Genomic DNA, 22,477 nt, shown 5'->3' with positions numbered 1-22,477 from the left:
GTTCTGATGATGATATGTAGATACTGAAAAAAAAAGAAAAGAAAAAGGTATAGACAAGGCTATGTACTTGCTTGGTATGCAGCCGGAGTTTGCGATTGCTTCAGCTTCCTATATGCCTCGCCCCGGAAGCAATGCAGACTAATCACATTCTTTTACTATATATTCGTATTTGGTCGGCGTACTCCATTTGTCCGTCATTATGAAGAACAGGACATAGAACATGGCACATTTACCCAGTAGTCTAAGCTCCCTTGAGGTGCAGACTGCCTATCAGCGCATAAATGGAATCACGCGTATACCATGCCACTCAGGGTCCCTGCACGATCGGCCCATGTATGTGGGATATAAAGTTCTAAAACACAAAACTATATACCTCAACATTGTCTTTATGTCGTAACCTTCATACACCCCTCCCTGGTCGAGTTGACATGTGGGGGTTCTTAAAGATACAACCCCGGTGTTTCAACTTCTTGTCCCCCACGGTCCGATATCGCTAATTTGATTAGCGGTATGCTACAATGGAGGTACGACTCAGTTCATACTGCTATACAGATAATGCTACTCTAGTTATCCCGGACAAGATCCGAGTCAGTACATCACCGTGGCTCGGAGCCATAGACGGAAGGCTAGATTAAATCTTCCATACTGCTTGAACACCTTTGGCCATATACATGTGAGCTATACCGTTAAACTCATATCTCTACAAAGATTGAATGAGTAATACATTTATATACATGTGAGCTAAATAACTGTTCTGAAACTTTTTTGCAAAACCTCCAAACGGAAATGTCCGGCAGCACGCTCGATAAGGGCAAAGTCACCTTGACAGGTGCAGAGGAAACCCTTCTCATCACCCTCTTTGCCCGCGCCAAAGATGCCGAGTCTCCAAATCCAGTGCTGAACGATCAGTATTCCGCCCAAGTCGTTAGCCGCATCCGCGACCAGGGCTACAACTTCTCACGTACCACCTTGGACCGGTCAGACAGCAGCTTCTTTACGAGCTTAGTAGCAACACGTGCCCGGGTACTAGATATCTGCTGTGAGCAGTTCTTGGAAAGAAACCCAGGTCCCGCTACGATAATACATCTCGCCTGCGGTATGGATTCGAGAAGTCTGCGCCTCAAGTGGCAGGGCGAGGGCAGGCTCTGGATTGACGCCGACAGGCAGGATGTCATAAAACTGAGGCGCCAAATCATGGACGAGCCAGCTCCGGAAAGAGGAGAATACCGGCTGACTGACCCGGACATCCACGATGATGCTTGGCTGAGGGACTACAACGTTCCCACGGACAGACCAGTACTGGTACTCTTCGAAGGTCTGACGCCTTATCTCACTCGCGACGAAGTCGTTAGTCTCTTGAGGCGGATCACCAACCACTTCCGTGACAGCGGAGTCAATGGGGAAATTCGATTTGACGCGCCCGGTTCTATTTCTTATTTCCTCATCAACTACGTATTCAACAAGCCGTTGAGGTCAATGGGTACGCAATTCACCTGGTATATGGACGATCCAAGGGAATTAGAAACTCATGTCCCAGGCCTCAAGTACAGGGAACGCATGTTCGTACTACACGACTATGCGCGGTTAGGCAATTATGGATGGCTGGCTGGCTTTCTTTTGCGAGTTGCTGACTGGTTCAATATTGGTGGCCGAATTGGTTCTGGTTATGGGTATGAGTTCTGAAAGAGGTTTTGGTCAGATGGGATTGCATTATTTAGTTTTAGAAGAATCGTTATTGCTAAGCAGCTTGAACCAATTTGCGTCCTTAATATTTGCAAAGAAAGCGGTGCACGATGCTGACAAGAACTATCCACATCCTAAAGTAGGGTTTAAAAATATGAATTTGTTTTACATATTGGCACCACAAGGGCACCCAAAACACAGCAAGGCCAGACTCTTGTTAATTACAACCGGCTCTCTTCCTATATCCACCCATAGGGCACCTCCAACTGGTTATCAGCTACTGTCAAGTTAGGCCTTAGCAAGCGTAACGGCAATGTCGAAATCATGCCACATATAATGACTACCTGCGTCCCTATCCCACACAAAGTCGCGGTTGGCCAGTGTCATGTCAAATGTGTACACAATTTTGGAAACAGCCAGCCGAATAGACTGGAGCGCCATCTCACGCCCAACACAGACGCGAGGCCCCAGTGAAAAGGGGCGCCACGCAGTCTTGACATCGTTCTCAAATGGCGTGCCCGGCCCTTGATGCTCTTTAAGCCAGCGCTCAGGCCGATATTCATCCGGGAAGGCCCAGCAGCTGGGATCGCGGTGGAGAGAATAGAAGTCAGCACTGATCAGTGTACCCGCCGGGACCCAGACGCCGTCAATCATGGTCCCGGACGTGGTGACGCGGTGGCTACCGTGGCCATTGAACGGTGGCACGAGACGTAGGCTCTCATTGATACAGGCGTTGAGCATTGGCTGTGACAGGAGACTATTGCAGGTGATATCATTTACTGAGGAGTAAGCGTGGTGCAGCTCAGACTGGAGTCTCTTGTATTGCTGCGGCTCCCGAAGAAGGTGGTAAAAGATGGCAGACAGAGACGCAGCGCTGCTGTCGTAGCCACCCATTCTGTGTGATTATACAGTGAGCAAATAAAGGTACCAAAGAACCGGTTGATGTCTTACAAGAGTAGTAGCATGTTGCTGTGGATTTCATCAAAGCTGAGACCTGACGATTCCTTGGCCCCCAGGATGGCAGTGAGGAAATTCTTTTGCCCTTGCTGAGACGCTATATGCCTGTTGCGATTGTTAGTCGCCGCCATTCATAAACTAGCCTCATTGACTTACCGTCGGAGCTGGTCCTTTCCCAGGATATTGCCTGACAGGCCAAAGACCTTTCTAGATATTCCGACTAAACCCCTCGCTGCGCGCCCTAGAATTGGGTTCCCGTTGAGATATTGGAAAAACTCGAGAATCGGAGCAATCTGTGCATGCAGATCTTTTGCCTTCTCATGATTTTCTGGTGAGGTCACTCATTAGTCTCACATGACACTATATCCATGAATTGGACGGAAATCTCATACCAAGTTGCTCCAGTGTCGCAGGTTCTCCAAAAGCGAGGTTTCCCACATTACCCCACACCAACTTGTTCAGCTCCTTTGTAAGGCTGATTGTCTGTGAGGGGTCCATCGCAGCTTCTAACAGTCTCTCAACTGTCTTTTGCACATGATAATGGGTTATGTCCTGCTGATCCCTCATCGCTTTTGCAGTAAATGCTGGTTGAAGTGCTCCTCTAAGCCTCTTGTGATCCTCACCCTCGTCGACAAGGAGGATGTTGTTGGCACCAAAAACAAATCGCAGAATCAAATCTTCCGAGGTACCCCTCTTAGTATAATGGTGGTTGTCCGGGCCGGGGTTGTGTATGTCTCTCAGGGCCCTCTCGGATGAAAAAGAAAGCTCATTAGGAGCAATACGCACTACATGACCTGCATCCGAGCTCCGTCAGCACCATTCATGGTAAGGGTAGTTGCTGTATATTCATACCATATTTATGGTGCAAGGCTTTGATGTCATTATTTAGGCGATGGCCTGCTACAGACCTGATGAGGCTTATCTACCGCATCGTTTACCCGTCAGTAAGACTGGTTCTTGTAAGCAAAGACGGATAGCTGGATAGTCTTACCGGCGTCACGGCAGCGAGGAAGGGACCTTTGATATGTGCAATCGGATGCAAGAAGTAATTGTAGAGACCCAAAAGAAAAACGAAGAGGATGGACTGAAACATGTTAGCGTCTTGGCTGTACCAGTGTGAGGTAGACTTACCCCGATCACAGCTGCTTGCGTGAATACCAGCGGATCTGATAGACATGATCGAGCGCGATGTAGCTCAACCACGACCTGATCAAGAAGGTCCTCCATATTTTAGTGTTGGGATAATCAGATACAAGGTGTTAGCTTCCAAGGAGAAAATTGAAGGGTCAATTCGTGGCGCCTCATTAAGACACTCAGCAGTTGTGGTTCTGTTCCCGTATATGTTGGGGAACAGGATTTAGGCTGTTGCTCAAGACTAGAAACCCAGGATTAAACTCTGGCGCCTGGAAGCCGCTCTACCAGCCATCTTTGACGTTTCATCGTACCATCAATTGATGGATTGGACTGGACATCGGCAATTCCAAGTAGAAATGAAGCAGATGCCGAGGTTGCGGGTCTCGAACACGCCATGCCACGTTCTAATCATTTCGGTTCGCAAGGACAGCGGCCTCATGAACAACCTGGTAATGAGTTTAGCTCCCGACATCCCTGTCCGTAAAACGTCCGATGATGGGTCCGTAGAACAGCAGCTACTCATGGTGTCTCTTTATCCAAGAGTCACACGGTTCCATCGTTTTCCGTTTATTGCGCGTCTAGCCTCTCGGTAAGCTAGCAGAATACTTAAGTTGCATACTGCAGGTGGGGGGCGCGAACAGTTGCAATCTGTTGTGCTAGGATACGAGGCTTTGGCGCCGTAGAGTAGCCACCACTGGCACCATGTATGACCTGAGCTGCTGGGACTTTGTATGTTAGCCGGCTGCGGAGTGTGTTTTGTATTATTATTATTAATAATCGTAAGTGGAAGGCTGCAGCTTGGGCTTATACTACCTACTTGTAAAGGATAAGCTTACTTAGTAAGATGCAAGCGTAAGACTAGAAGGCCTGGGCGAAAGCTTAAGAGATCATAAAAATGAACTACGCAAGGAACTATATTGCCGGTAATCAATTATCACAAAGGAATTCCTAGATAAGGCAACTTGGTTTATAAGGCGAGCAACGTGACCAAAATACAGCCAATATATCAGACGCTAGTTATGCTAATCGAAGCCCTCCAGTCCAATCATGCCCAAAAGTTGATTTATTACCTCAAGATCTTCAGATCGACCATCCGCTATATTTTCCATTATTGCTCTCGCCTCAGCTGTTAGCTCGACAAGCTTCCGCCGGCAATGCTCGAATGAGCCAGTCGACTCAATGTACCCAACTGCAAACAGTTTTACATCAATGTCCGTCGTTCGCTGCTTCAGGATACTGGAGAGCTGAATGTTGGCCGGGTTTGAGCGGATGCTGTGGATGATGGGGAAGGAAAACTTCCCCTCTGTCAGGTCTTCACCAAATCCCTTGTTCTTGGCGTAATTGCCGCTCTGCAAGTTTAGATAGTCATCGCGAATTTGGAAAATGACTCCCAGCACGTTAACGAGCGGAACGTAATCTCTAGTAAAGGTTTGTTAGTGTTAACCCTTGCTCTCGTGTCGCTTTTTGTCTTTTAAATCACTTACTTATCACTCTCGCTCGCCAATTGCATCAGTTTGACAGCTAGCCTGAAGAGTCCTCCAGTTTTGTTGGAGACCATGGTGAAATACTCTTCCTCAGTTGGGCAGATGGAGGCATCTCTCCAGTAGATATCCATGCCCTGACCTCGGTGCAGATGTAGCAATTCTTCAGTGAAGATCTCAAACGCGCGAGCATCTCCCAACTTGGGAAGCTCTTGCTGGGCCAGAAAGAAGGCATAGTTGGCAGCATTGATAGTTTGAGCAATGCCGAAGATGCTATGCGACACCGGCAGCCCACGGCGGAGTTTTGAGGAGTCTTGGATATCGTCAAGCCTATGGATAGGAGTTAGTGCTGCCTACCCAATAATACAAACTTCTACATACAGGAGTGATGCATTGTGCAGTAACATGATAATGCGCTTGATAACATCAAGCTTGTCTTCGGGGATTTTGAGCCACTGGTTGAAAGCCGCTATCATTTTGCTCCGAACATCTTTACCTGGTAGATTAAGAAGATAGGTAAGTGGAGCGCGGATAATCTATGAAATCGTACAATGTTAGAATTTGCACGTTACTCCAGTCATTTCCGGTGAAGAGCTCTATGATAAAGGACAGACATACTTCTTCATGGCGAGCATAAGGTACCGAGTTTACTGAAGTTCCGACTTCCCCTACGGTTAGCTGTCCGTGCGACGAAGCTGGGGGTACTGATTGAGCCATTATGCGGATATTGGTAACAGGAATTTAGTCAAATTAATTGTTGACGACTCGTGCTTTATGGTTATTGTTACTTCTATAGTATACATAAAGGGCAAGTGTATTTCTCGAAGAAACCCCGATAAGACACCACTATTAGAATATACAAGATATGTCAACTAAACGGTCTCATCTTCCTGCGGAGATTCAAGACCTTCAGCGTTTTGATCCTGTTGTGAATCAAGATCCCTGCAATGTACGAACCCTAGATCATGCCACCAACTATCCAGCATGTGTACCCCGTTACATTCGGTTACGGAGTTTCTGTGACCAGGCTTGGGGTTTGGGGCGCGCCTATCGACAGGGCTTAAACTTAAAGCAACCAGAATGCGGGATATGGGAACTAAATCCAGCCCGCACAGGGGTTTGTGACCTTGTATCTACGATGACCTTGCATCTGTGATGACCTTGCATATGCGATGACCTTGCGTCAGCAGGGACCAAAAGCCTAAATCTAAAGCTTATCTATAGCAAGGGCCTTATCACACCGCCATGCTTGAATTACTGGTCCGCAAGATGTAACGTGGGAAGCTTTCGGTAGAAGCTTACATCCTGGAGGAGATGGCGTGTTATAATTGCTGCATTAACTGCCGAAAGTATATTCTTATGGCTTGCAGTCTCTCAATCAGTGTCGTATGATGCTGTATACTGATGTTGTCCCGATGTCGGATGCAGAGCAGAGACCTGACAAAGTTAGAACCCCTACAAGCGCTAACTCCTATATCCCATGTTTTACGACTGTTGACTCGAGTTCAATCACCAAAAGATGATGCTCTTATCGTTGAATCGTGATTATCAGCAGGTATACCTAATTCGGCATCTTAAATACCGGCAGTCCGGCAAAGCAATCTTTCGCTATTGGGCCATCATTACTTTCAGCAACTGAGTAAATTTCACCATGTCTCCATTATGGGTCAGGCGACTCTGTATTCGTGTGGTGGACTCGCTTTATGGGTCGTTTTTGTATTTGCCTTTGGCTATTTTGTTCTTGAAGCGAAGCGTCACTGGGTTTGGAACCGGTGAATGGGATGAATCCCAGATACCGAAGCTCGATGGCAAGGTAGCCGTCGTGACTGGGGGCAAGTGAGTATATCGTCCAACTAAAAGACATATCCAAATTAAGAAAATTGTGATCAGCGCCGGTATAGGGTACTACACAGTCAAACACTTGGCTTCAAGGGGCGCCAAGGTGTATCTGGGGGCTCGATCAGAAAGTCGTGCAAAGGCTGCCATCAAGCGCCTTTTGGAGGAGAATCCCTTGATACCCCAAGAGAACGTCGTCTGGCTACGTTTGGACTTGGCGAACCAATCCCAAGTGGTTGACGCAGCAGTTGAGCTTCAATCGAAAGAACAGCGATTGGATATCCTGGGTAACTCCTGCACCGCAGAGACCAGATTAGAAGACTATACTGACATGGTGCGCAGTGAACAATGCGGGAATTGATCCATACGATTATATCAGGACCGCCGACGGATTTGAAATGACAATGGCCGTGAAGTATACCAACCCAGTGAGACCTCCATAAAGGATGAGAAACTGATAGTCATAAAAGTCACATTGGCCATTGGACGCTGACATACTGTTTGCTGCCCTTGCTCAAGGCTGCAGCTGCACAAGAAGAATCTGATGTCCGCGTTATCACTGTAGGTTCTCTGCTATTCTTCCAGAAAGTAACAGGATAGAGCAGCTGCTAAGATGTCCTCGTATCTCCCCAGGTGTCATCCTCCGGAGAAGCTTACTCATCTCCCACGAACCAATTTACCAGCCCAAAGGATCTAGATGATCCATGTGCTAGTCCTGGATGGGAAAATTCATGCTTGGGCCAGGCAATGAGGTATGGAACAACCAAATTGGCGAATGTACTCTTTGCATCAGAGCTGCAGCGCCGCATGGATGAAGAAGATGCCAACATCATCTCTCTTTCTCTCAACCCTGGCACCGTAAGGACTGATGGAGCGGCGAACGTGATGCCTTTCATGGTGCGTCCATTGGTTCGTTTCCTCTTTACTGCGCCAGAGAGGGGAGCGGACACTAGTCTCTTTGCTGCAACAGCCGAGGAAATTAAAGAGAATAGTGAGCGGTGGAAAGGTCGCTATCTAGATGGTCCAGGAAGGATCAAGGTGCCTTCGCTGAGAGCCCGGGATGCTGTTGCTGGCCGTAATCTATGGAACATAACCGAAGCTGCGGTGAGGGGTACTGGCGCACTAGACAGGTTGTAGCGAGCAGAATCTTAGTGCAATAAAGTTTGGTAATTAAACTCGGCGTATTGCTCTCTAAAGAATATCTTTTTTAGCCTTTCAAGGTTTCTATATTATCTCCAAACGTAAACTAACTAAGTAAAGCAAATTCATTTAAGAAGTTATAATATAGTGATTATGTAGGTATACCATATTTATCTTATTAAAGCAGTTAAGCTGAGGTAAGGAACACCTCGGCCGCACAAGCAAGGATGGTCCAGACTCCAAGGATAAAGTTACTCTTATGCAGTGTCCCCCCACTGGCAGGTTGTTTCGGGTCGAATTGGGCCAGCTGCCTCATTAAAGTTATAGTCCAAACTCCCATCCAACTGATCCAGAGCCATGTGGATTCGAATCCGGCGAGATACGTGTATAGACACACTATGATAGGACTAACAAGCAGCACAAGCAACACATGGATATGATTTCCGGCAATGTTGTAGAAGGAATTCACCTTTAGCTTGCGGTCATCAACCACATCCTGGTAGCTATACGCCGTGTTCAGGTAGATGGTCCAGAAGAACACCATGATGCAGAGGGGAAGGCATTGACGGGTGGTCTCAGTGAAGGATTCGTGGCGGCCACAAATGGCGGCGCGACCGGGAATAGCTGGCCAAGCAATGGTGAAGGCCAGGATGTATTGTGGATAAATCATGAGCTTTCTAGCCAGGTACCGTTTCCCAAAAGGGTAAAGCACCGATGCTACCATGACTGGTATCAAATGTTTTAATCTGCGGGAGTGGCGGGCCGTGTTAGATAATAACTGTGAGCATGGATGCGAGGATAAGCTAGCTTACACATCCTTGTTATCAAGCATGACGCGGAGCACACCCCAAGACATGATGACCTGCAAGGTCATCCACACCATGGCCTCAGTCGTAGTAACCGAGCCCATGGCCAGGGGACGATGCTTGGTTCGGGCAACCTTGGCATCAATGTCGCGATCAATCCAATCGTTCCAGACCATGCCTGCGCCGCAAAACAAATACGCGGCCAGAACACATAATGCCGTTTGTTGAAAGACAAAGGCAGTTGAGATGGTCCGATCTTGATCAGAAAGTTTGGCAGCCCCAGCCAGCAACGCAGACCATGCTATCCTCATACTCTATAAGCACTGGGCACATCTCGATATAGGATGTACGTACCTCCAGCGAAGGTGGTGAATACAGGGTTGTATTTGTGAAATCGGGATAGAATGAGTAGTTCACCAAGGAACTTGGTCTTGCTTCTTGCTGCCATAGCTGGATACTTGGAATACTGCCTTTTAAGACAAAGGCGCACTGCGTTAGAGAACAAATGTGATTGAAAGAAGGATGAAGCAGAGAAAGTTTCCCGTATTATCTCAAGCGCTTGAGTCGGCTCATATAAGTATCAGACCACAGTAGCAATATTTGGCACCACTTTCATTATCATTGCTTACGGAAAAAAGGCTCCGGCCCCAGTTTCAGATCCTCCGCCGTGTTTTTGCTTCGTGTCATTGACAAATACGAATACCACCTCTTTCCACATATCCTGTCATTACTCAATCAGTTGATGTCATATTGTCACGCATGACCACCAGGACAAAGTACCCAAAAACGAAGGCCCCCGATATCGGGGACGTAGGTACCTGGGTCCATATCTGTTTGCCGAGACATATTTGTTTGCCGAGACATATCTGCTTGCCGAGACATATCTGCTTGCCGAGACATATCTGCTTGCCGAGACATATCTGCTTGCCGACAGATATCCTTGCTGATAGATATCCTTGCTGAGGTCGTATCCAACTAAGAACTCCCGTTCCACGACACATGATCTGGAGTATGTAGTGCCGCACAGCCCAAGATATGCACATAACCCCAAGAAGACTCGAGCGAGTGTTTGACCAAGACACCCTGTGGGGTCCACATAGCAGTAATATCGACCCATGTACAATGCCATTCGCAACACCAATACTACACGATATAAAATGGTCTCTACTAGAACGGCCTTAGGTAGAGAACATGTAGACTCTAGTATTCTTCTTCTACGTATTTCTGTTACATGCCCTTCTGCTACTGTACCCTGCAATCCGAGTCACCATGTCGGTTCTCCAGACCGAGTTACCTTCCCTATCCGGGAAAACCTGCCTCATCACAGGAGGGGCTGGGGGGCTGGGGAAAGCTATTGCTATTGCTTTTCTCAAGGCTGGCAGTAACGTGGTCATTTGCGACATTAACGAAGAGCGAGTCAAGCAGACGTCAGCCGAGCTAGAGGGAATGGGTTCCCTGCTCGCCAAAACTGTTGACATTACCAAGCTGAGTGAAGTGCAACAGCTATTCGATGACATCTCCAGCAAGTTCGTCAAGTTGGATATTCTAATCAATAATGCCGCCATCATGGACCGCTTCGAGCCTGTTGGCGACGTCGATCCGGAGTTATGGGATAGAGTCCTGGCAGTGAATCTAACAGCTCCGCTCTTGCTCAGCAAGTTAGCAGTGCAGGGAATGCTGCTACAGGAGAATACCAACGGGTCCATCATCAACATCGCTTCCGGCTCAGCCAAGGCTGGCTGGCTTGCAGGCAAGCATCCCATTACCATGCAGACGTTGAAAGTAGCTAACCGCTAGCTTGAACAGGGTCGGCATACACGGCAAGCAAGCACGGCTTGATCGGTCTCACCAAGAGTACCGCGGCCTTCTACGGGACCAAGGGTATTCGGTGTAATGCATTGATGCTTGGTATAATTGGTGGAACTAATTTAAACGATGCGTTTCAAAATGGAGTCCACCCGGAAGGGCGCCAAAAGCTGGGGGAGATCCTTTCTGGAGTTCGGCCATTGCCGTGCGACGTCAAAGATATAGCCGAGTTGTGTGTGTCCCTGGCCACTGGACCGGGATGGAACGTTGTCAACGGAGCCGTTATCGCTGTGGACCGCGGATGGACAAGCATTGTAGGCTAGATTGACTATATCTTTCCCCAGAATCTACCACTTCCTGTTGTGACTGCATACCTTTCTGGATATTCGAACCTACTATTGAATCATACCTGGTACTATCACTACACAAACATGGAAGTCGCCGACCCTTCTCGTGCACCCCCTGAATATAAGGATGTCGCCTGGATTGCCGACACCTGCAAGTTACTGATGGGTATTGGCTGGACAACCAATTACGTCGGTATGATCTACAAGTCGCTCAAGGACGAGACATACGCTATGGCACTCATGGCGCTATGCTGCAACTTCGCTTGGGAGCTGACTTATGCTCTGATCTATCCGTTTGGTAGCGATCTGGAGATGTATGTCCACTTCTCCGGACTGATGTTGAACTGCGGCGTCATGTACACGGCGGTAAAAAACGCCCACAGAGAATGGGGCCATTCCCCATTGGTGCTGCGCAATCTCCCCTTGATCTTTATCATTTGTGTCTCTGGCTTCATGTCTGGACATGTCGCGTTAGCTGCACAGGTCGGGCCCTCCCTAGCACAGGCCTGGAGTGCATATGGTTGCCAGCTGCTTTTGAGTGTTGGGGGGTTGTGCCAACTCCTGTGCCGAGGGCACTCGAGAGGAGCATCATATTTCCTGTGGTAAGTTTAACAGTACCACCTACCATCATGGTTAAACAAAGTACCCAAGTCTAACTTGTCAATCTCAGGTTTTCTCGGTTTTTTGGATCGCTGGTCCTTGTCCCCCAGGATATTTTGCGGTACAAATACTGGCGAGTAGACCATGAGTACATGGGCTCTCCCCTCTACATTTGGTTCGTTTGCATTTTTCTCCTACTGGATGGCTCCTATGGCATCTGCCTGTGGTACGTTCGTCGCTTTGAACGACAAACGGCTGTAGCCCATAAGAAGAAGAAGTAAATCTACAATAGCTGTACTGGTTCTGTGGTGTGAGCACAATGAACCTAGGTGTATGTGGGTTAGGTGGTATATGGCAATCCTTATTGGAACAATTATAGTTAAGTAATCTTGTTTATCTGTATATGATAGGAAAGACGCATAAGTGGGAGTCATTTACAATATTACTTTAAAAAATTTATGTCTTCTTACTCATTGACCTTTTCCTACTTTGTTAATAAAAAAAGGAAACAAATAGTCAACTTGCATTGCAAAGACTGCCCATTAAGCCCACAGCCTGCAAACCCATGCGACTATCACCGTGGCCGCCAACAGGAAAAATACGTTCCGGACTACGCCACCCTCTCTGCTCTTGTACATTTTCCAGCCTGGAAACGAAGATCTCGGCAATGGCAAGAAATCCAATGCTGCAGCATCTGCAATCATCCTGAAGGGCCGACTATCGAAGCGTCCGCCGAGATATGGCATAACGTACCTTCCTATTATCTTTCGAAGCAATCCATCCTGTGCATGCACTCGTGCTACGAGCCAAGACATGTTAAAAATATCTGATACTCTCGAGAGGTGCATGCGGTTGAAGCGTCGCAACAGAACCTCAATGTCCCTAAATGTTGGCTTCATGCCCTTGTTCTCCAAGAGGAGCTCATTTATTAGATTGGATAAGACTGCGACGTCTTCAATGGCGCAGTTTGCGCCTTGTCCAAAATTGATTGTCATCTAGGGCACGCTACCAGTCAGTATACAGGGTAGAGTTCAGTAGCGGAAACCGTACCTTGTGCATACTGTCTCCAATACAGACTATGGGACCGAAGGACCAGGTCTTGAAAAGGTTTTCTTCTAGAGAAACCATGTTGAAAGCCTGTCGCGTCTTCCAAATATCTTGGAACTGGATCCCATCCGCTATGGGAGCATCCGCCACTTGCAAGCACTGAGCAGCGGCGTCTTCCAACGTAAAGCGAGGGGCATTACTATACTCATATTTCCGGTCAAGCTTCTGTGACAAAAACCAGAAAACCAGCTCGTCTTTGGACGGCACCACCAGAAGTGTTCGCCCATTGTATATGCGCATGACTTGCTGTCCAACCCTTAGGCCAGACAATCCCTGGGAGATTCCGAAAACACAGCAATACTCCACTGAAGTACCTGAAATAGGCTGTCAGCTGGGCTATTTTCAGTCTTAATGGAAGGAACATACTGTTTCTTTCACTAACGGGGACATCACCCGTCGGTGAAGAGCCGGACAGTCGCCACATTTCTCTCCGAGTTCGACTATGCACGCCATCAGCTCCGACGACGAGGTCACCCTCATACACATCTCCATCGATGGTTCGGACCCGTGCGTTGTATTTGCCCCCTTCTGGATATTGCTCAATGTCGGAGACTGTTTTGTTGACCTTAAGTTTGGTCTTGTCAGGTAGTGTGTCATACAAGATTTCCAGCAGTCTCCGCCTTTCTAAAAAGGCAATGGGGTATCCGAAACTGTGATAACAGGGATTAGTAAGCAATTAAGATATTGATGGGCCTTTGCATGAACCTTTCGAACATCCTCTTGGGGTAAGGACTGATAAAGTGAAAACCATCGGGGAAATGGATGTGAGATGATTCAGGAGGGGCAGCGGACTGCTCGATGGTATTGTAAAGCCCAAGTTGATCCAGAACTCGAGCACCATTCGGCAGGATTCCAATTGAGGCTCCCTCCTGTACTACAACCTTGGCTCGCTTCTCTAGAATTATATAATCGACTCCAATTCTGTGCAAGCTGTGAGCTAATGTGAGGCCTGTGACAGAGCCCCCCACGATAATAACCCTAAACGGTTTTTGAGACATCTTTGGCGCAGTTCTTCGGTTAATCAGGACTGTGCAATGGAACAAACGACAACTCTTATGTCAGTGTAACGTAGTGACTTGGCGAGCTAAGATTAGTGAAAGAGATCAGGCAGGTTAGAGACAACAAAAGATGGTGAATAGACTCTACGAGGTCTAACGATATCCGATATCGCTGTTGGGCTGCTGCTAAGTCTTCTGGAAGGCCTGACATTGAACTCTTAAGGTTACAACAAAGTTCCTGCAGGGAGCCGAACAGAATAGCGGGGTCCGGACAGAACGGCAGGGGCCGTTCTATCAAGGCGAGGGCCGTTCTATCAAGGCGAGGGCCGTTCTATCAAGGCGAGGGCCGTTCTATCAAGGCGAAGGAGTATTTCAAAATGCTATCGTACCATCATAGCATGATAAAAAGGCCACGAATCAACGCAAAGGTTAACCACCTGATAATAAGGTTTCCATCTTGAAATTCACTTTTCAAGCACTATGACTCCCATGCTTACACATGACCTTTTTTTTTTTTTTTTTTTTTTTTTTTTTTGCCTTGCCCTGCAAAGGGTAGACACATCACATACTTCACCCCCCACGGCAGCAGCCCTAGGAGCTCAAGGATTACATGCTATTGGCGGCCTGAAGCGATAAGCCGTGGAGCGTATAGTTTGAGAGCCAGTACCAGACGGTCCGGACCCTCCCTGTGTCTCGGCAGTCGTGGGAGGGGGTGGCGTTAGTACATCCGTCTGACCGAGATTCAGGGGTAGCTGGCAGCTCCGACACCAAAAAGCTTAATTTTACTTAATGTTACTATACACAACGTGTCGTATCTCGTATTACGATGTAAAGCTAGTCTATGTGAGGTATCCTTATTATGCAATATCGACGTTGCGTGTTTTTCAACTATCCATTGTCATAAGTTGTATATTTATTTGTGTCTGTAAATTTCTCTTCCTTCATTTCCCAACATCTCCATTACATCTTTATCTCATTCTACGAATCACTCTCGCATCATGGCCCAGCAAGCCCCCACTATGCAGATCGACAACCTGCTTGCGCAGGTCAAGGTGCTTGGTAGTTCTCTCAATGTTGCAGACCGTGCGAAAGTCCAAAAGTCTCTACTTGATGCTCTATCCCATGTGGAAACTCCATATGAGCATATGCTCAGGCTATCTGGATCCGTAAGGCGCTCTTCCTGGATATGATGAAGCCATCAAGATTGACAGTAGTATAGCACTTACAGCTCGCTTGTATCCGTTTTGGTGCGGATATAGGACTGTTCAAAGCCTTGGTGGAGAGCCAGGAACCATTGACATGCAGCTATCTCGGTGAGAAGCTTAATGCTAACGCTAACATTCTCGGTATGTGGGAGATTTTCCATAACTTTCTCTATTCTCTCACTGTCACACCTTTGTAACATGTGTGACGTTCATCTAACATGTCGTTTCAGGCCGCATTTTACGACTTCTGGCCTCGGCTAGGTTGGTGAAGCAGACTGGGTTGGATACATTCACTGCAGAGAAGATAACCCAAGAGTTGGCAGCCCAGGCCATGGAGTCTGGCGCGCATCTTCTGTAAGTATCAACTGTTCATGGTACTGTGAGTTAAGACTAATTGCACCGTATCAGGTTTGATATCCACAATCGAACGTACCAGGCTTTACCGGATTACCTCTGCGAAAATAAATCCAAGGACGTCGACAATATGCACAACGGTATTTTCCAAAAGGCGTTTAGTACAGATCTTTCGTGCTATGAGTATCTCGTCCACAACCCCAAATTGCAGGGCTTTATGCAGGACGCCATGAAACTCAACCAGACAGAGGGTGACTGGCTGTCTGTCTTGCCTATGGAAGACGAGATCAAGCGGTGGCAGGCCTCGGATCCTGATCGTGTTTTATTTGTCGATATCGGTGGAGGCATGGGCCACCAATGCATCCGGCTACGGGGTAAATACTCGGATATCCCTGGGCGTGTGGTTTTGCAAGACATGCCAATTACGGTTGAGCGAATTCCCAAGCCGATGCCTCATGGCATTGAAGCTATGCCATATAACTTTGAGGAGCCGCAGCCGATCAAGAGTAAGTTGGCCATCTACGACAACAATTTACTCGATTATGGTATACTAATTTGTGGATAGATGCCAAGTTCTACTACACACGCAATGTCTTACATGGACTAACTGACAGCGCTAGCATCGCAGCGCTTAAAAATGTAGCTGCTGCAATGGGTACAGAGTCTCTCCTAGTTATCGACGACCTCATTATTCCTGACGAGGGCGCATGTACGCAAGCCTGCCAGTTGGACTTTGTCATGATGGCATCTATCGCAGGAAAGAAGAGGACAAGAGACCAGTGGTATAAGCTTTTGGAAGCTGCTGGATTTGAGATTTTACAAATTCTTACATATAGCTGGCCCCTACAGGACTCTTTAATTATTGCTATGCCTTTTAAAAGAGATATTACTAAGTAGTTAATATCTTACTATTAATAGGGAGGATAAGAGAAAATATAACGAATACAAATGCAAGCGCAACTCTCAATTCTTGTAACTTCTTTAACAGAATTACAGTTAGTAGCGCTAATTTTAAGATTTTTTTAAGCTTGTATCCTTACAGTCGATACTAATTAAACTCAAACAGACGGTCTGCTTTCGTCAGCTGAGCCTAATGCGCTAGTGCCTTTATTTGTTTGTCGTTTTACCATTACGAATTAGAAAGGCTTCAATCGTTGATCCCCACCAGGCTATACTCAATGGTCCCACCACAAAATCGATAGTTTACAGATCTAGGCCGAAACAATATACGCTAACATGTCTGCAGATGAAATTAAATGACAAAATGGGAGTCAAGAGTCATTATAATAAAATCAAGCGGAATGCAATTTGTGCTTCTTTAACTCTCCGTTCTATTCTCTTTCGCCGATCGGTGTAAACACCATGAAGCTCTCAAAGCCAGCCCTCCAGCTTTTGGCGCTTTGCAGCTTGCTGCAGGTTCACCATGCAAACCTTCTTCTTCAGGCTCTTCAATCGTCCCTACAACCACTATTGAGGTGCTGACTTCAACTACTGACCCTACGACCACACTGGAGGCAACCACAACAGCCCTGTCCGAAGTGCTCACCACGTCCTTCGCTTCCACTACGGTCGAGCCTACTACAACAGCTGCTGAAGCCTCCACTACCACAACGTCTATATCTCAAGCTCCAATTAACCTCATCATCAACGGTGGATTTGAGGATGTGGCGGATAGGTCGTCATGGAAGAAGGTCACTCCAGACGGAGACCTACTCGCCGTCAACAATCTCGTCCATTCAGGCAACAAAGCTGGTTACTTCAATGGAGAAGCACCATCATCGGTCGAGGCCAGTATGGGCATAAAGCAGGACATATCCGCATCAACTCTCGAAGCTGGGAAATTGTACAAACTATCAGCCTGGTACATGCTCCCACAATCAGGATGCTTCGGCCTATTCTTAGCTTGTGGCTACGGAGAGTCAACATTCGCGCTCAAGACCGAGCTGACGCCGTATACTATGACCTACTCTCAGGCAGAGAGGACTTGTTCTTGGACGCAGGACGAGTTGAATAGAGGGCCTAACGTCCAGGTTGTTGGAGATTGCTTCCGGGTTCAGTTCTTCCTTGATGATGTTGTTTTGGAAGAGGTTGTCTAGGGATAATTTGATGGCAAGATTTACCGATTGTAGGTTAAACAAATCTTAACTTAAAGTACACTAGAATTTAACTTTGATTAATTTTAATGCAATTAAACAAGGGATAATATGGAACATTCTAGTGTGTTAGCAGCTGCCTACAAATCTACCGCGGAGTCCCTTGCTTGGCCATTTTACGGTTGTTCAGTCCTTAGTAACATCTACCATATATAGTAACTGAGGTACCAATCGACAGATCATGAAAGTCGGTCAAATATCTACAAGGCAGCACGTGAAACCTAGCCCCCACTTGAAAATGTATGACCTTTGTCAATATCTTCCACTTGATTAATGCAGCGAATCTGCTTGCGGGCATTCTCGCGCAGTTCTATGCCCAGCTGGACCAAGTCCCGACATATCTTACCCACGGTCTCGTCATCCAACTTGAATTCTGTACTGCCTCGTCCTCTTCTGTCTATCAGTTCCGGACTTGGTGCTTGTATTTCACCAGGTGTTGTCGAGGCGACATTGTTCTCTTCCGTAAATGGAAGAACGGGGTGATCTTGGAAACAAGAATGAATTATGTGAGTCAATGTCGTTTGGTGGACGGTAGAGCTGCTCCTAGCTTTCCGTTTTCTCTTGTGTAGATTTGATGAGAGGGGTTTAGTTTTCGTGCGTGTGTCGGAAGATTCCGAAGAGTCTGAGTCTAAATTGTTTTCACACTCATAAGCATGTATGGCGACTTTTCGTGTTGTTGAAGAGCGGAGACCTGTTTTTGGGTGCTTGCGTGGGGCTTGGTTTTTTGACATTTTTTTTTAAAAATAATCCAACAGACTATATCTTCGAGCTTCAGATTGTGAATAGCCTTTGTTTCGTTTCAGCAGTGGTAATATTATGAAGATGTACATCTATAGGAGGGGAAATAAGTTGACACTTTTGATATTGTCTCAGGAAAGAGGATGGTGAGCCTATTTAGTATTGCATCTTACAGTCTTGGTTGCATGACAAGAACTCACTCCTGTCAATGTCCAAATGATAAGAACGGAACCTGCCGTCTTGGTTACGGCTCGGTGCTCTTTTCGCCCGATAGTCTAGAACGTCAACATACATGTAATGCAAGGGTTCAATAAGAGACTGTCCGAAAAACAGCGGCTTCTACGCCTTCGATGCAGGAATTGGAAACAGGTGGTTGGTCCGGATGTAATCGTCTGTGGCTTGATTGTTTTTGTTTATTCCAGAAGGGTGCCATAGGTCATAGTGAGTACATGGCTCTAGATTCTAGACTGGTCGAATTGATGTGAAAATGCTCCCTGCAAATTGATTGGCTGGTATGTTCTTCCGGATCAAAGCCACCCGGAGCATTTGAACCTGCCTGCTGGAAGTGTAGTAGTCTCAAGTCAAGCTACCTTCACCAAAACGAGCATATATAAGCGGATTTTAATACTTTTGTTTATTCCTACTACCTGAGGGGATAGGCACGCTATTTCAAGCAACGGAGCGGTGGATCCACTTGAAAAATGCTTGACCAATCATGGTGCTTTATTTGCTGATACAAAGACAATAGGGTAGGAAAACACAGGTTTCAGTTAATTTATCCTATCATGCCGCTTTGATTGTTTCCCGGTATATTCTGCATTAAATATAGTATTAAACATGTATTTTTTCAATGTTGTTAGTATCCTGTTTTATCAAGATACTGTAGGGCCAAAAGGAAGAGGACAAAAGACCCATGACCGATTGCGATAGCTCTGGTATTACATAAGTTTTACATTTTCATTCAGGACATGGGGACATAACGCATGGGAACATCTGACCCCAGCTAGGATTCTGATACGAGCCGCTCTGCCAAGTGGAAACGTCAAGCTTACTAACACGCTTCACTCCATCGCTTGCATACGCAACCAAGCGCAGGTAATTAAGAAAGGGAATAGTACTGATAGGTGAACTAAGGTTGGTGGCTTGGCCAGGTTGAACCCGAGCCAGACTAGCACCGCTATTCTCTCTGAATGATGACCCCTGTTATGGAGGAAGGAGATGTGAGACAGAGTCAAATTATTTTTCGTTTTTCCTTTCAGAGGAGCTGGTCCATCAAGGAATACAAAAAGATGTCGATGAAAAGATTAGTGGTGACGAAAATGGTCGTTTCAGTAGGGTAGATCGTCGGCATGTGATGTATCTTGTAAAGTAAGCGTGACTAACTCCCCCTCACAGAAAGTGTCACGCCTAAACCAGGCATATATATCTCCGCGGAGCAAAGGCTTATACCAACAAGTAATTCTTTAATTAAACTATTGTTCTTAATTAAACAAGGACTAATTAATAACTTGTTTAGCTTATTAACAGTAACTATACTAGTAGCAAATAACTATACGACCTGAGGGAATTCTTGTTCGATCTACAGGGTTGGAACCATTCCTTTTTGTATAGCCATACCTATTCAAGAAATAAACGTAAGGACTTCAGACGTTGCAACCTCCATTTCCTTGGACTTAATCAAGGATTAGTTGATCAGCGGCCTACTGCCTCTTTCTTTCTCACGCGCACCGGAGATATCATATTTCAACGTCACATGTTCTTCTCGCTTACCATGACTCGGAAGGATCGACAACATCGATGCTTTTGCCTTGAATCTACGCATCGCTGGACTTTTATTAATGCCTTCAGGCACTTTCCTTGCGTTTGATTATAATTTTTTACTCGTAGAACAAAATGGCTTCAGAACCAGAGAATGGAAAAGGGAAAGAACCTTGTGAGACTACACCTTTGATGGACTCTCACCAGCATTCCATTCCACTGATGTTGCCTGACACCCGGGAGAGCATTCCTTACAATGATTATCATACCATCGACTGGCTCCAAGATCTCATAAAAGATAACCAAAGCCACGACCTTTCCACTCTACACACTCGCCGCGGAATCCGTCATCGTGTTTCTGAAATTTGGGACGCCTCGCAGGGATGGGTAGCAGCATTTTCCATTGGCCTTCTCACGGCATGCGTCGCGGCTGTTGTGGATGTAAGTGTTGAGACAGCGGCGGATTGGAAAGACGGATATTGTACCAGAAACGTCTTTCTTAACCGTCGGTCATGCTGCTCTTTTGAAGAATCCTGCCAGGCCTGGAAACCATGGACGGAGAGCTATATTTCTGCATACGCTGTCTACGTGACTATGTCGTTGGCGTTTGGGATTATTGCTGGGAGCGTCACTATGACTACAAAGTCAAAATTGAAGTCTGTTGCTCTTGAGGACGAACAGTCAAAGAGGAATGCAAAACATGCTCCAAAATCTGGTGGGAAGACCATGTATATGGCTGCAGGAAGTGGTATACCCGAGATCAAAACAGTCCTCTCGGGCTTTTCTATCCCTCACCTCTTTGACCTCAAAGTTCTCATCGTCAAAGCTGTTGGAGCCACCTTCGCAGTCGCAACCGGCATGTGTCTAGGAAAAGAAGGACCGTTCGTACACATATCGGCTTGCGTTGGATACCTCGTCACCATTTGCTTTCCAAAGTACGCCAACAATCAGCGGAAGCTGAGGGAGATGCTCAGCGTCGCTTGTTCAGCTGGATTGTCTGTTGCATTTGGAGCTCCGATTGGCGGCGTTCTGTTCAGCTACGAGGAGATCAGCACCCATTTCCCTCGTCGGGTTCTTTGGCGAAGTTGCCTTTGTTCGGTTGTAGCCGCGGCGGCCCTGAAAGAACTGAACCCTACCGGAACAGGCAAGCTTGTTCTCTTCGAGACGAATTACGGCGTAAACTACGATGCTCTTCACTATCTCGTCTTTGTTGTCCTTGGGATCTGCGGTGGGGTATTTGGTGGTGTTTTCTGTCGAGCCAACTTCCTGTGGGCCAAGTCATTCCGCAAGATATCTATCATCAAGAACTGGCCTGTCTTTGAGCTGGCGCTTGTTGCACTAGTCACCGCAGTGCTTCAGTTCCCCAACGTCTTGATCAGAGAAACTGGAGATATTGTCATGCAGCGACTACTTGTTGATTGCAATGACATCGAAGAGGACTGGATCTGCCAACAGGAAGCCAAGCTTAGTGGAAAAGGAACATACTACGCATGGCTCATTTCTGGCACATTCGTCAAGCTTCTCCTAACAACCATCACTTTTGGCTGCAAGGTTCCATCGGGTATTATCATCCCCGCTATGGACGCTGGTGCCCTGTTCGGTCGCACGATCGGCCAGCTCGTTCCTGACATCTCACCGGGTGTCTTTGCTATGGTCGGGTCAGCAGCGTTTCTAGCTGGCGTTAGCAGAATGACTGTTAGTTTGGCTGTAATCATGTTTGAACTTACAGGCGAGGTCAATTTCATTCCCCCCTTCATGATTGCCATCCTTACTGCCAAGTGGGTAGCTGATGCTATCAGCGCTGATGGAGTTTACGACCTGGCTCAGCATTTGCAGGGACACCCGTTCTTGGACGCTGAGGCTGCTATCAAGAAAGTCAGAGAGTTTCGAGACGATAATGGCAGCGCGACGGTAGACGTTCTTCTTCCTGCAAAGGATACCGTCGACGACGCGATTGTATCTGTTGGACCCAACCATCAAGTTGCCACTTCAGTCCTTCGGAATAAACTGTCCAAACTTCAGAACCAAGGCTGTACTGACTCGGGACTTTTATTTGTCCACGAATCTGGGATCTGTCGCGGATATGTCTCCCAGTACAAGTTGGACAATGTACTGCAGTCGATGGAGGAAAGAGATGGCATTCCAGAGCCTTCTGAGGTACATGTTTTACAAGGCAGCCTAGCTCAGGCTATCGACAGGAGTCCAATAACTATCTCGTCAAAGGCGCCTCTAGAGTATGCAGTAGAGCTCTTTGGAAAGTTGGGCGTAAGCTATTTGGTTGTTACTCAGGAGGACACAGCTACGGTATTAGGAATAGTTTCAACCAAGCACCTATTAGCATTCCTGGATAGATTCAGGTAGCTTTATGTTTAGT

General features: G+C 46.9%; 12 protein-coding genes across 12 annotated transcripts; 7 read left to right on the top strand and 5 right to left on the bottom strand.

The window, feature by feature from the left end:
* Positions 1-786: 786 nt before the first annotated feature.
* On the top strand, positions 787-1,683 carry FGSG_04589 (uncharacterized protein; the record flags this gene model as incomplete). Its single annotated transcript, XM_011322690.1, has 1 exon — positions 787-1,683. The coding sequence occupies one exon, from the start codon at positions 787-789 to the stop codon at positions 1,681-1,683; it is 897 nt and encodes a 298-aa protein (XP_011320992.1).
* Positions 1,684-1,971: 288 nt separating this feature from the next.
* Positions 1,972-3,867, bottom strand: FGSG_04590 (uncharacterized protein; the record flags this gene model as incomplete). Its single annotated transcript, XM_011322689.1, has 7 exons — positions 1,972-2,578; positions 2,635-2,745; positions 2,797-2,968; positions 3,033-3,385; positions 3,549-3,562; positions 3,632-3,724; positions 3,772-3,867. The coding sequence occupies 7 exons, from the start codon at positions 3,865-3,867 to the stop codon at positions 1,972-1,974; spliced, it is 1,446 nt and encodes a 481-aa protein (XP_011320991.1).
* A 513-nt stretch (positions 3,868-4,380) lies between these two features.
* Positions 4,381-5,972, bottom strand: FGSG_04591 (geranylgeranyl pyrophosphate synthetase; the record flags this gene model as incomplete). The annotated part of the gene is made up of 6 exons (XM_011322688.1): positions 4,381-4,516; positions 4,592-4,632; positions 4,845-5,193; positions 5,259-5,585; positions 5,637-5,791; positions 5,874-5,972. The coding sequence occupies 6 exons, from the start codon at positions 5,970-5,972 to the stop codon at positions 4,381-4,383; spliced, it is 1,107 nt and encodes a 368-aa protein (XP_011320990.1).
* A 934-nt stretch (positions 5,973-6,906) lies between these two features.
* Positions 6,907-8,228, top strand: FGSG_04592 (uncharacterized protein; the record flags this gene model as incomplete). Its single annotated transcript, XM_011322687.1, has 5 exons — positions 6,907-7,091; positions 7,146-7,378; positions 7,434-7,519; positions 7,611-7,652; positions 7,725-8,228. The coding sequence occupies 5 exons, from the start codon at positions 6,907-6,909 to the stop codon at positions 8,226-8,228; spliced, it is 1,050 nt and encodes a 349-aa protein (XP_011320989.1).
* Positions 8,229-8,418: 190 nt separating this feature from the next.
* FGSG_04593 (uncharacterized protein) lies at positions 8,419-9,883 on the bottom strand (the record flags this gene model as incomplete). The annotated part of the gene is made up of 6 exons (XM_011322686.1): positions 8,419-8,538; positions 8,629-8,977; positions 9,044-9,293; positions 9,392-9,507; positions 9,667-9,758; positions 9,818-9,883. The coding sequence occupies 6 exons, from the start codon at positions 9,881-9,883 to the stop codon at positions 8,419-8,421; spliced, it is 993 nt and encodes a 330-aa protein (XP_011320988.1).
* A 600-nt stretch (positions 9,884-10,483) lies between these two features.
* On the top strand, positions 10,484-10,931 carry FGSG_12223 (uncharacterized protein; the record flags this gene model as incomplete). The annotated part of the gene is made up of 2 exons (XM_011322685.1): positions 10,484-10,695; positions 10,844-10,931. 2 exons carry the CDS (start codon positions 10,484-10,486, stop codon positions 10,929-10,931), a joined length of 300 nt encoding a protein of 99 aa, XP_011320987.1.
* Positions 10,932-11,274: 343 nt separating this feature from the next.
* Positions 11,275-11,796, top strand: FGSG_12222 (uncharacterized protein; the record flags this gene model as incomplete). Its single annotated transcript, XM_011322684.1, has 1 exon — positions 11,275-11,796. One exon carries the CDS (start codon positions 11,275-11,277, stop codon positions 11,794-11,796), a length of 522 nt encoding a protein of 173 aa, XP_011320986.1.
* Positions 11,797-12,744: 948 nt separating this feature from the next.
* Positions 12,745-13,895, bottom strand: FGSG_04595 (uncharacterized protein; the record flags this gene model as incomplete). The annotated part of the gene is made up of 4 exons (XM_011322683.1): positions 12,745-12,795; positions 12,841-13,211; positions 13,264-13,547; positions 13,603-13,895. The coding sequence occupies 4 exons, from the start codon at positions 13,893-13,895 to the stop codon at positions 12,745-12,747; spliced, it is 999 nt and encodes a 332-aa protein (XP_011320985.1).
* A 998-nt stretch (positions 13,896-14,893) lies between these two features.
* On the top strand, positions 14,894-16,430 carry FGSG_04596 (uncharacterized protein; the record flags this gene model as incomplete). The annotated part of the gene is made up of 6 exons (XM_011322682.1): positions 14,894-15,061; positions 15,124-15,241; positions 15,331-15,454; positions 15,509-15,960; positions 16,020-16,236; positions 16,373-16,430. 6 exons carry the CDS (start codon positions 14,894-14,896, stop codon positions 16,428-16,430), a joined length of 1,137 nt encoding a protein of 378 aa, XP_011320984.1.
* Positions 16,431-16,816: 386 nt separating this feature from the next.
* On the top strand, positions 16,817-17,550 carry FGSG_04597 (uncharacterized protein; the record flags this gene model as incomplete). Its single annotated transcript, XM_011322681.1, has 2 exons — positions 16,817-16,870; positions 16,930-17,550. The coding sequence occupies 2 exons, from the start codon at positions 16,817-16,819 to the stop codon at positions 17,548-17,550; spliced, it is 675 nt and encodes a 224-aa protein (XP_011320983.1).
* A 278-nt stretch (positions 17,551-17,828) lies between these two features.
* On the bottom strand, positions 17,829-18,338 carry FGSG_12221 (uncharacterized protein; the record flags this gene model as incomplete). The annotated part of the gene is made up of 1 exon (XM_011322680.1): positions 17,829-18,338. One exon carries the CDS (start codon positions 18,336-18,338, stop codon positions 17,829-17,831), a length of 510 nt encoding a protein of 169 aa, XP_011320982.1.
* Positions 18,339-20,238: 1,900 nt separating this feature from the next.
* On the top strand, positions 20,239-22,464 carry FGSG_04598 (uncharacterized protein; the record flags this gene model as incomplete). Its single annotated transcript, XM_011322679.1, has 1 exon — positions 20,239-22,464. The coding sequence occupies one exon, from the start codon at positions 20,239-20,241 to the stop codon at positions 22,462-22,464; it is 2,226 nt and encodes a 741-aa protein (XP_011320981.1).
* Between the last annotated feature and the right edge of the window lie 13 nt (positions 22,465-22,477).

Source organism: Fusarium graminearum, chromosome 2, assembly GCF_000240135.3.
Source record: "Fusarium graminearum PH-1 chromosome 2, whole genome shotgun sequence".
NCBI lineage: Eukaryota > Fungi > Ascomycota > Sordariomycetes > Hypocreales > Nectriaceae > Fusarium > Fusarium graminearum.
The sequence above is the reverse complement of the archived record's forward strand: the minus strand, read 5'-3'. Positions and strand labels throughout refer to the sequence as shown.